Source organism: Coregonus clupeaformis, chromosome 26 (assembly GCF_020615455.1).
Source record: "Coregonus clupeaformis isolate EN_2021a chromosome 26, ASM2061545v1, whole genome shotgun sequence".
Taxonomy (NCBI): Eukaryota; Metazoa; Chordata; class Actinopteri; order Salmoniformes; family Salmonidae; genus Coregonus; species Coregonus clupeaformis.
The window spans coordinates 10,791,201-10,803,769 of record NC_059217.1 but is presented as its reverse complement, the minus strand read 5'-3'; the positions used below and the strand labels follow the sequence as shown (position 1 = coordinate 10,803,769).

Below are 12,569 nucleotides of genomic sequence, written 5' to 3'. Positions count from 1 at the left end.
GGGCTGATGCTGGAATAGAAGAGATCCAGTTGGAGGAGGAATCCCTGGTAGAGAGCAGCTGTCCCGTCGTCGGGATATCTGGATCCCTCTGGGTGCTGAGATGTGGGTGACTGGATCCGGTTGCCCAGCTGGTCTCGACAGATCGGGTCCTCTCCTTTCCAGGCGTTGGACGGCCTGGAGAACCCGATCCATCGCTTCTCCCAAGCTGGCTAGCATCGTCGAATGCTCCTGGACCCGTGCCATGACTCCAGGCATGTGCTCCTCTCCCGCTGACTCCATAGCTGATGGAGAACCAAAGATCAAGCGTTGATTGGAACAGACAGGTTCCTTTTCTAAAGTGTTCCCAGTCTTGCGAGAAAGACATATTTCCATTTCCTCATTCCAATGAAGATTTTGTCTTGTGTCACAAGATTTTGCACTGAACATGCTGTGTTCTTATTCTTTTGGAACCCCTGTTTCTGTCTGTTATATCTTACTTGAATCAACCCACAAACTGAATGTGCCTCAGTCATTCAAGGAGTTTATAGAAGACACTGCTGATTACATCTGATTCATTCAGTAAGCAATGAGGACACACCTGATACTTTAGTGATGAACCATACCTTCCCAACAATGGTGATATTCACACAGCTAATTTCAACTCTACGATAATGCTGGGTGATTCAATGGTTTATTGATTTAATCTGCCCCATGGGTTTTTACAGACCCATAAATATATCTTCCCATGACAATTCAACTTGATTATTACTCCTCTCCCTCTGTGTAATAATGTAAACGGGAAGAAACAATAACAGTATTTTCACAAGGACACCCACCCAGTTTTTATTTTAATTTTATTTAACCTTTATTTAAACTAGGCAAGTCAGTTAAGAACAAATTCTTATTTACAATCATGGCCTACACCGGCCAAACCCGGACGACGCTGGGCCAATTGTGCACCGCCCTATGGGACTCCCAATCACGGCCGGTTGTGATACAGCCTGGAATCGAACCAGGGGGTCTGTAGTGACGCCTCAAGCACTGAGATGCAGTGCCTTAGACCACTACACCACTCGGGAGTAATGCGCCACTTGGGTAATACTGCTTTGGGGCTATGCAGTACTGTTACACACAGGCAGCTGGAGAATGTTCTTAACTTCCTACCAAGCTAGAAAAGCTGGTTTAGTCAGATTGAAGTTTGACAAGCACACGTGCAACTACATGTTGTGACAGTGAGAAGAAAATGACAGACAGAAACTGTCATACAAACTTTGTGTACATTTCGTTAAGGCCTTTTAGTTATAGTGACAATATTACAACAGATTGTATGACAGATTACACCCACTCTAAAATCTCTAGATAGAGTATGCACAGCTCATGAGCACCGCAACATTCTCAATCCCTGAGCATGGGGACGCTGCTTGCAACATTGTCTCTTCTTCTATGCAATTGAACTCCATTTTTGTATTCACTGGTGAGAGAGAGTTCATTGTTCATTAGGCTGACTGCTGAAGAGAATGGGTTAAAAGTCGATGTGTTTTCCTTTCTGATAAGAACTTCTCGCAGAACGGTGACCCCTTTACCAGAATGACGAAGCTGGGAGTTCCTGCCTTTATAAAACACCTGTCAAATAAGCAGGGAAGAAAAAAAATCAGCAAGTCACAGTATACAAGTGAGTTCAAACAACTTTGTGAGAAAAAATACATTCCTGTACCTTTTATGCTGTAGGATTTTAATGAGAGGCGTCTCAGGGTTAACTTGATGTAATGACTCTTTCTCGTGGTCTTCAAAGAACAGCTAAGGAGTAGAGGGGTCAGAATGGCAAAATAGCTGGAACCAACTAAGGAAAACACAATTTCAGAGACAGTATATAACCCAAAAACTGTTGAATGAAACCAACAAATCGAAGTAAAATATACTAACCTGAAGGTTTTTGGGAGAGTACTTCCTGTTAATGTCCCAAGGTGGGAGTTCCTCTCCAAACATGAGAGTCAGGTGATCTAGGAAGCTGAAAAACGAATGTTATGTTCATCATTATGCTATGTTCCGTATTATTTTGAGTGTTATTTGTTAATTAGCAATGCAATGTTGGTCTACTTTAGACACTACTTGTAGTCGTATTTTTGTTGAGTTGGGGTTGGTATTGTAGAGTATTGGATAATTTATAGAACCAACAAAACTACATGTACTGTCTGCTTTTATGTAGACCCTTCCAACCCCACATTCTGTTTAGAGAGAGAGAGAGCGGAAGGGGGATCATACCTGGAGGACTCGCTGAAGGCTGAGATGAAGTCTGTTTGTTGGTATTCGGGGTACAGGAAGAGAACTGGCCAGTGCATGATTCCCTGTTCGTCCAGGAACACCTTCGCACCTGTGGCCTCCGTAGAACACAGACCATCCAAGTCCGGCCTTGCCATGGCTCTACAGGAGCCTCCATCATCATCCTCACTGTCAGACCTGCGCTTAGGATGCTGATGAGGCATTAGTAACTGGATGCCACGCTCCTGTAAAGCAAATACAGATCAATAAAAATGTATTGCCATGCAGCTGTTTCCTCATCAACTTATACAGGAATCATGAAATATGATGCAAGTATTTTGTGATTTTTACTTTCTACCATCATACTCACCTTTATGGCAGCCAGAAGGGCCTCTCTCTCACTGCGCTCCTTCTTCTCTTTGACCTTTGCCTTCCTTGCATCTCTCTCTGCCGCTCTCTAAACCACAAATACATCAATTTCAGCATAGGTTTATATAAAATATGGACTCCATTTACAAAGATCCACCAAACTGCTTTTCCACCTGTAATCCTTTCATATTGTGGTGACAAAAGAAAAGACAAGTAAAAATGAACATGAACATCATTTAAGAGTACTGGATCATAGCCTCTGTCATGCCTTATGTTTGTCTGCTGCAGCTCTCAGCTCCAGTAGCTTCTTGTCTGTCGGCTGCAGCTTTAGTCCCTCTTCACACCACTGCAGGGCGTCTGTGTATTTTTTCAGCTCCATGCAACACGTGCCACCTGGGCACAGTCAAGACAGGACAAGGAGGATGAGAGAGGAGGAGTAATGAATGCAGACCTGCAAACTAAACTAAAATACACATCAGGGTTGGGGTAAATCCATTTGAATTCAGAAACTAAACCAAATTCCAATTCTAAATTTTCCTAATTGAAAAGCATTGAAGAGAATTGGAATGTCACTGTACTTCCTGAATTGACTGGAATTTAAATGTAATTGACCCCAACCGTGACACACACTTGCCTCATAAAAAAATGTGTTGTGTCTAGATGTGTCATCCAGTACAAAAGTAAAATCTGATGTTTATTCTATAGACAAACCTCTGATTAATGCTTTAAGGTGGTCTGGTTTAAACTTCTTTGCAGCCACAGCATCATTCAGAGCAGAACGCATGTTACCTGCAAGAAAAGAATAAGCGAGTGAAGAATTGCAACAAACATCCCAGAACAAACTTTGGAAGACTCACAGACAGACTACTAGACCAGTGGTTCCCAACCAGGGGTACTAGGACACCTGGAGGTACTTGGCATATCCACAGGGGGTACGTGAGAATAGTCACGAGACCATAGGCCTACTGGTAAAATGCAAATGTGGTACAGTAACTGAAAAAGGTTGGGAACCACTGTACTAGACCAATATCATGAGATCTACAGATGGAAAGATTATAAAAACAGTACCCAGGTGGAAGTGTGCCGCCGCCCGGTTAGTGTGCAGGATGGCATTAACATTAGAGTCACTGCAGTTCTTCTTCAGCCCAGCCGTATAGGACACTATGGCCTTCTTGTAGTTCTTCTCCTTGAAGTAGTCGTTCCCCTCATCTTTCAGGCTCTCGGCCTGCTCTGAGGAAAAAAAATTATGATTCTGAGGTTGGGAATGCTGGTCCTACATCAGCACTGGGTGGAAAGTACAGTAATGGCTGTCATACCTTCTAGTGGTCTGTCATCGTCGTGTATAATGGACTGAATAGCAGCCAGCTCCGGGTGTTTCATGGGGTCAATCTCCTCAGGGGCTGTCTTCATGAACATGGGCACCTTATCAAACTCCTGCAGGGCAGTGGAATAAATTGTAATTGAATTAGAAATAGATTGAAGCCTGTGGCCCCTGAAACCCAAGGGGACAGTGCTGGGCATTGCGGTGTGCACGCAACTCAGTTGAGTAACGTTAACTTTACAAACATATTGCATTGCTGGCCTTTTCGTAACTAGTAACCAACTAGCTAGCCAATCAATGAGACGTGACAGTATCACAAATTGTAGAGTAAAGTGTTTTTTAACTTTATACATATATAAAAAAAAAGGGTTTAGCTATTTAAACACATATTTGGTAGTATTCTAGCTAGCTAACGTTTCTTGGTTAGCTCCCATCCACAGATAGCTTGCTAGCTAACGTTAATCAGTTAGCCATATCTAACGAACTAGCTATCAACTACAAATGACACTGACAGTAATAGCTGTCAGTGCTAACGTTATCAGTCGTTTGTGTAAAGATGTCGTTAACGTTACGTCTTACCTCTTCCCAGTTCTTTTCGGAAAAGGCATTGCTATATTTCTCTTTTTTGAATTTCTCCATAAAGTCATCCATGCCATCGTCGCTATCATCGCCCTGTTGTGCTAGTGAAGCCATATTCGCTCCAAATAAGGTGGATGTATTTAAAGATTAAACTAGTTGTTGAATTGCAGTTTCTTAGTATTGACTACAGAAGTGACACGTATGAAAATAAACATAAATAACTGAAAATATGCAAAGCAAAATCATACAAGTTGTTTACACGTGAATGTTGCGGTTCCACATCAAAATGCTTCCGTAGAGGGAACAGAGCTTGATTGAATTGTTCCGCAGCAATGTGTGTATCAGACTCGAGTGGAGAGATCTATCATTTGCACTATATTTTTTCTGTGAGTCCGGTTGAAACATTGATACAAGGCAATAATGAATACAAATGTCTTTATTGATTTTCATGACAGACAGCAAACATGTATGGCTACTGAACCATATATTTCTACTCTCCTCTTCCACCTGCATGTCCATCACAGTGTAATAATATATTTTATTTCAGTCCAGCTCAGTTCGCATCAGACAAAGATTGGTGCTAGTAGGTATAGGCCTATTGAGCAGTAGCCTCTTTGCTACTTGTCATCATCCCACCCAACCACAAGCATGCCCATTTCAGAGGAGCAATAGAGTTCCATGGAGTTCAATAGTTTAGCCCAGTTCCAGGTCAAGATCAGTCCAACTCAGACTGTCTCCACGCATCTGAGTAGGTCTACCAGCCCATCCCTACTGAGGAACGTTGTCTCACCAGTTTGCTGACAGATCACCTCAAACCTGGGTGTCTCCTCGGCAGTCTTCTGCCCCACTACCACCACGTACGGGTATCCTTCAGCCTCTTACCAATGGTCATCTGTGTCCGGTCATCCAGAATCACCTCACCTCTTAGCCTAGGCAGAGCCTCCCCCAGAGTGAGGGCCAGCTCCTCAGCTAAACCAGCCACCTCATCCACCTTACTGCCCCTTTTAGGGGGCAGAACACAGACCTGGTAGGGGGCAAGCAGCCCAGGCCAGTGGATAGCCTCCTCCGTGGACGGCAGGTAGCTTAGTGGGTAAGAGCGTTGTGCCAGTAACCGAAAGGTCGCTGGTTCTAATCCCCAAACCGACTAGGTGAAAAATCTGTCAATGTGCCCTTAAGCAAGGCACTTAACCCTAATTGCTCCTGTAAATCGCTCTGGATAAGAGCGTCTGCTAAATGACTAAAATGTAAAATGTGGACATCAACTCGATGGCTGCAGCGAGGATCTGGGTAACCCCCAGCCCGAAGCAGCCCATCTCAGTGACAACAGGCTTGTTCTGGGTGTTGTTGAAGGTGGTGTTGAATATGTGTGAGTACTTGCTGCCTAGGTAGAACGTATGGCCTACCTCTATGCCCTTAGACTCCACCAGGGTTCCCTCCTGGCACTGTGGGCAGTCTGTCCGGCCTGGTTCCATGGTCTCCACATTGGCAGAGAAAGAGCAGCTACCACAGACCAGTAGTCTGTCCTCTCCGATGTCTGCGGGGAGCTTGAACTCATGGGATAGTTTATCTCCCTGTGTCAGCGTGGACCTGGACAATGCACAGGCCTAGCCGGGAGAAAAGGCGGGTGTAAGCCTGACACACAGATTCATATGTGTGGTATGCAGCCTCTTCGCTCATGTCAAATGTGTACATGTCCTTCATGTAGAACTCCCGCCCGCGTAGAAGCCCAAACCGAGGCTTCGGCTCATCACGGAACTTGCGGGTGATCTGCATATACAAATGAAACACACATCAGTTTATTATATAATATCAACCCAAGTGGATGAAAAGAAGAAAGAAGGCACACTCTGAATAAACTAATGAATCAGGCTTAATTGGCTGCCATACTGTAGCCTATACCTGGTAGAGCAGCAGAGGCAGCTGTCTGTAGGACAGGGTTCCCTGAGAGGCCAGCAGCTCTGTCACAGCCTCCTCATGGGTGGGGCCCAGGCAGTATTCCGCCCCGTGGCGGTCCCTCAGGCGAAACAGCTCTTTCCCCATTAGGTCCCAGCGGTCACTGCGTCTCCACAGCTCTGCCGAACACAGGCTGGGCATGTCCAGCTTCTGCCCACCGATCCCCTGCATCTCCTGGTCGATCAGCCTAACCAGCTTCTCCATGGAGTGCACGGTGGCCGGTAGGTAGTAGTAGCTGCCAGGGTTGGAAGGGTGGATGAGATCTGCCTGCTGCATCAGTCTCTGGCTCTTGCAGGTCATCTCCCCCTGAGCACGCTTCTCCTGGCCCACATCACGCAGGTTGGAGGGCTTGAAGAGACGGGAGACTAGGGGAAGGTGTGTGCTAGGTCGGGAGATGAGTCAGTGGGGGTTGGCTTTGGGGCATGTCCAGCAGCACAGCTCGAATGGCTTTTATAGGGAGTGCTCTGTGTAGGCAGGGCAAGACTCTCTGCCAAAGGTGATGCATCAGGACTTCCATTGTAGTAGGCTGGTGTCAATATCCTTGAATTATGGAGAAAAAAATGAGATACATTTTTTTAACATATAATTGCTTAACAGAGGTGACATTGCTCTTAAAAAGTACCTTCGGTGTTATGAGAAAATCAACACAAGGTCAGCAAGAAATGTTAGCCAAGTTACATCATGACACTTCTTTTGTTGGGCAATGCAATACCATAAAACGATTACATCATCCAATGGTCAAGCATGGTTGGCTGAATTTGTCAAGCAAGCACTCACTCTTTCCAGACTCAGATTGTAATAGCTCATTACAGAAAGTATTCAGACCCCTTGACTTTTTCAACAGTCTTCGTTGTTCCAAACTTCCATTTAAGAATGATGGAGGCCACTGTGTTCTTGGGGACCTTCAATGCTGCAGAAATGTTTTGGTACCCTTCCCCAGATCTGTGCCTCGACACAATCCTCTCTGAGCTCTACGGACAATTCCTTCGACCTCATGGCTTGGTTTTTGTTCTGACATGTACTGTCAACTGTGGGACCTTATATAGACAGGTGTGTGCCTTTCCAAATCATGTCAAATCAATTGAATTGCCACAGGTGGACTCCAGTCAAGTTGTAGAAACATCTCATGGATGATCAATGGAAACAGGGTGCACCTGAGCTCAATTTCTAGTCTCATAGCAAAGGGTCTGAATACTTATGTAAATAAGGTATTTCTGTTTTTTATTTTTAATACATTTGCAAACATTTCTAAAAACCTGTTTACACTTCGTCATTATGGGGTATTGTGTGTAGATTGCTGAGGACTTTTTATTTATTTAATCAGTTTAAGAATAAGGTTGTAACGTAACAAAATGTGGAAAAAGTCAAGGGGTCTGAATACTTTCCAAAGGCACTGTATATTGAAGTTATGTAGATTCCAGGCTCAGGCCTCAGTTGCTCATAATGTAGAATAGATCCACGCTTGAAATGTTGTTTTGATAACTTTGCATGCAACTTCTGTCCTTCACCCTGTCTGATAGAGAGAGGAACAATCTGTACATGGAGCTCTGTTAGAACAGAATGGGGAATGATAAGTACATGGAGCATTCCATGCAGATGTTTTACAGAGCGCCGAAGACCAAGGCAGGTCAGAATGCACTTTGTACATTGTACTCCTTGGTATGAGATATGAGAGTCCTCTTGTCTGTTTGTCACGCCCTGGCTCTGGGGACTATGTTATGTTGAGCCAGGGTGTGTAATTCTATGTTTGATTTTCTATGTTGGGCTGAGTGACTCCCAATCAGAGGCAACGAGTGTCAGCTGGGTGTCTCTGATTGGGAGCCATATTTAACTGTCTGTCTTTCACTTTGTGTTTGTGGTTTCTTGTTCATTTCGGTTTGTGTTAAACTGTAGACGTCACGTTATCGTTTATTGTTTTGATCGTGTGATCAGTAATAAAAGATATGTTCACCTTCAACGCTGCGCCTTGGTCCTCATCTCTAACCAACGATCGTGACAGAAGAAACCACCATAACTGGACCAAGCAGCATGAAGAAGAGAGAGGAAGGACTTGGAAGCAGTTGAGTAGGAGTCTCGACTGGGCCAAGCCAAGAGAAGAGGAGAGAGGTTGGAGTTTGGAGCAGTGGGGTGAGAGTCTGGCGAGAATGATGGAGGCCTGGCCCACGGGGAGGAGAGACCCCCAGAAAATTTTTTAGGGGGGCTCACGACGTCGGGGCAGCAGGAGGCCGCTATGGAGCGGTCCAGCGGGGTTGCAGAGGAGGCCGCCAGGTTACGGGGGCCACTGGTAGAAGAGGGGATGGAGGGTGTAGAGGCACGGCGAGAGGTACTGGCGTGTGTTGCCAGTCCGGTCCGGCCCGTTCCAGATCCCGGTGTAGAGCCAGTGGTGTGTGTCCCCAGTACGGTCCGGTCTATTCCTGCTCCCCACACCAAACCTACGGTGTGCGTCGACAGCCCAGCCCGGCCCGTTCCTGCGCTCCGCACCAAGTCTGTGGGGCGCGTCGCCAGCCCAGTCCGGCCCATCCAAGCTTCCCGCACCAAGCCAGTGGTGTGCGTCGTCAGTCCGGCACGGCCCGTGCCTGCTCTCCGCACCAAGTCTATGGTGCGTTTCGTCAGCCCTGTCCGGCCCGTTCCTGCTCTCCGCACCAAGTCTGTGGTGCGCGTCGCCAGCCCGGTCCGGCCCGTCCAAGCTCCCCGCACCGGGTCAGTGGTGCGCGTCGTCAGCCCGGTCCGGCTCATTCCTGCTCCCCGCACCAAGTCAGGGGTGCGCTCGTCAGCCCGGTCCGGCCCGTTCCTCCTCCACGCATCAAGCCAGGGGTGTGCGTCGTCAGTCCAGCACAACCCGTGCCTGGGTCATGTCCGAGCCGGATCCGCCGCCGAGGCGGAGTGCCCACCCGGTCCCTCCCCTGTTGTGGTTGTTTGGCGCGGCCGGAGTCCGCGCCTTTGGGGGGTACTGTCACGCCCTGGCTCTGGGGACTATGTTATGTTGAGCCAGGGTGTGTAATTCTATGTTTGATTTTCTATGTTGGGCTGAGTGACTCCCAATCAGAGGCAACGAGTGTCAGCTGGGTGTCTCTGATTGGGAGCCATATTTAACTGTCTGTCTTTCACTTTGTGTTTGTGGTTTCTTGTTCATTTCGGTTTGTGTTAAACTGTAGACGTCACGTTATCGTTTATTGTTTTGATCGTGTGATCAGTAATAAAAAGATATGTTCACCTTCAACGCTGCGCCTTGGTCCTCATCTCTAACCAACGATCGTGACACTGTTGTTCTTATATCAATATATTTATTTTTGGTTAGGCTGTCTTGTACACATTCACAGCTAAAAGCTGATTTGCAATATACAGAAAAAGAAGAAGAAATGGAGAGCAGCTAATTGTCTCTGCCTTCAGAGTGCCTGGCTGCTCATGGTGAATCTCACCTTTCTTACAGTCACAATGGCTACCACCTAAGCACAGCCTAGTCAGTCTGCCCAGAGATTGTATAAACAAAAGTTTTAACAAAAATGAGAACCTAAATAGCCTTTCATGCCTCTATATCAGGGGCCTCATTTATCAACCGTGCATACATTTCTCATTAAATTCTGCCCTACCTGGAGATTCTAGGATTTCTGTGCGCAACAAATTATTGTGATTTATCAAACTGTCGCACACAACATATACGCATGTTTTCATTGATAAATCAGAGCCATACTATATTTCTGCGCTCGTGAGCGAGCGTTACAATCCCGCCTGGAAAACACCCTCCATTCACCTTATTTGGTAACAAAAACGGCCTCATTTGCTGTATGATTTGGAGATGTTGGAACTGGGCCATGACAGTTTCTAAATGAAAACGCAATGGCAAATTTGATCACATTTTTGTAGCGGTTTGGGCAGAGTGTATTTAATATTTTGTAGTGACTTTTTTCAACAAAAAATGCATGCCGCCTATAGCGAGTGCCAAACTCTGGCCTCACAATTTGCAAGATTGATTGTCTAATCGAACAATTTAAAAGTAAATGCTACAGCCCACACTTCTATGCAAAAGACAAATTGTTGTTCAATATATTTTTTAAATAAATACATTATTGTGTTTCTATCTCCTGCCTTGGTATAGGTTCTGAGATTAAATAGGCTATGATGTCGCGCTCCTATCGCACAGCAATACTGTAGCCTACCCATAGCCGACTGTCAAATATTCTAAAGAGGCTACCGGTCTATTTACTTTTGAGCATGGTTGGCTATTCAGTGAGCGATGGTTAAATGTGTAGCGGGAATAAATTAGTCATGTCAGAAATGGAGAGACATGTTTGGCGTCATGCTGCTATGCAATTTCCATACCAATGGCAAATGCACCTGTTTTATCACTAGGCCTGTTTTTATGTTTTTATTAGCCTACCATTATTATAATTCCCATGCCTCAAACACCTCCATTTCCCCCAAAATAACAATATTTGCTTGCAATACAGTTGACAAACCACTAGAAGTTGTGCGTACGCATGGTCCGATATTTGCGTTCATATACGCACACTTTCCCGTCAAGTTCAAAATGGATAAATACCAACCTTTGCGGGAAATCTGGCTTAGTGTCTTTTTTGTGTGCGCACCTTTCAGAAATGATGCCCCTGATGTTTTAACTGTGTACTGTGTTCTCTCCACAGCTACCACAGCCACCACTTGGGACATGCATGACTCGTTCTGCAGCACGGGGCTGGGGGAGGCTGCCTTGTCCCCAGACACAGACAAGGCCAGCATCTCTGAGATTGTCTCCAACCACAAACTGAATTGCTATCTATAATGTTACATATTGAATGCTTTATGACTGATAAACAACAAGGGTTGCTATCCAGACCCTGACAGTGTGCCCAACTCTGCTCCTACTGTGGTGAGCAGAAGAGTTCCCTAGATGAGTTGTGCCTCTGGTCCTTCAGCTGTGAGCTGACTGCAGGATGGAACGTCAGCAGCATGGCCTGGAACAAGAGGAACCCAGTATGTACCAGTCACACCCCAACACTGCTTTATTTATGTGCCAAACTTGCCATGTAATCTGCCCACTAGAGCAGGGTTTCCCAAACTCGGTCCTGGGGCCCCTGCTGGGTGCACATTTTGGTTTTTACCCTAGCACTACACAGCTGATTCAAATAATCAAAGCTTGATGATGAGTTGGTTATTTGAATCAGCTGTGTAGTGCTTTTTTTTGCATCTCAGTTCATATCATTAGTTTCCACAATAGTGCTGTGCCTGTAACCTGGTCCCAGAGCTGTGTGTGCTGTATAGCCAACTCCTATGGTCTTTACCATGACAAAACATTTGGCAAGACAGCACAAACAGATCTGAAACCAGGCTACTGTACCTGTGCCAGGTTAGAGAATAGTTTTCTATTGACTAAGCTAATAAGTCTTGTGTCTTGGATCTACAGTGGCCTGAGAGGATCTTTACCTGTGAGAGTGGAGTGACTGCTTTGGACTTCTCTGCTAGCAACGCCAGTCAGCTAGCTGTGGGGATGCATGACGGCAGCATAGCCACCTACAATGTCGAGACCAGAGAGAAGACATCCGTCATTGACAGCAGGTCTGTGTGTCCTCAGAGAGAAAGCGAGACAAAATCTACATGTCTTATTTCTCATAGACAGCAGGTGGCACTCACAGACAGACAGGCTAAATGATTTACAAAGCATAGCCCACATCCACCAACATTTCTGCTTTAACCATAGACTATACCTCTATGATTAGTCAGTGGAGTTGACCATTGAAACAGAATTACTTATGAATGATTACAGTATCTCCTGTACATTTGTTTTCCCTGTTTCTCATCATCCATCTGTATATCTGTTGTTGTTATGGCTGGTTACCTAAACTGGGATGACAGAGTAACTGTATCTATTTTTAATCCCCATTTCCAGTAGACACTGAAATATCTACTGATCTCATCACACACAGACGTAACACAGTAACAAAGCTGGTAGAACTGGTAGCATCTGTGAGAGTGCTACAGGAAACCTGCGTAGTGACTGCGCCTAGAAAAATACCCACCCTGCACGGGAGGTTCACTACATTTGTAAAGAACCTCAACCTATTTGTTAGTTGAATCACACTTATCTGTGTGTGTGTGTGTTTATCCCTGTGTAGTG

General features: G+C 45.6%; 2 protein-coding genes across 2 annotated transcripts; both read right to left on the bottom strand.

Moving 5' to 3' along the window:
* Positions 1-978: 978 nt before the first annotated feature.
* Positions 979-4,797, bottom strand: LOC121539931 (tetratricopeptide repeat protein 4-like). Its single transcript, XM_041848578.2, has 10 exons — positions 4,508-4,797; positions 3,924-4,041; positions 3,676-3,837; positions 3,319-3,396; positions 2,876-3,000; positions 2,609-2,695; positions 2,242-2,483; positions 1,903-1,987; positions 1,694-1,776; positions 979-1,602 (listed from the first exon to the last, which is right to left on the bottom strand). The coding sequence occupies exons 1-10, from the start codon at positions 4,619-4,621 to the stop codon at positions 1,476-1,478; spliced, it is 1,221 nt and encodes a 406-aa protein (XP_041704512.1). The 5' UTR covers positions 4,622-4,797; the 3' UTR covers positions 979-1,475.
* A 435-nt stretch (positions 4,798-5,232) lies between these two features.
* Positions 5,233-7,143, bottom strand: LOC121539861 (probable proline--tRNA ligase, mitochondrial). The gene is given in 6 exon segments (XM_041848509.1): positions 5,233-5,378; positions 5,381-5,574; positions 5,759-6,073; positions 6,075-6,274; positions 6,407-6,842; positions 7,139-7,143. Coding segments are annotated over 6 exon segments (1,296 nt in total).
* Positions 7,144-12,569: the final 5,426 nt, after the last annotated feature.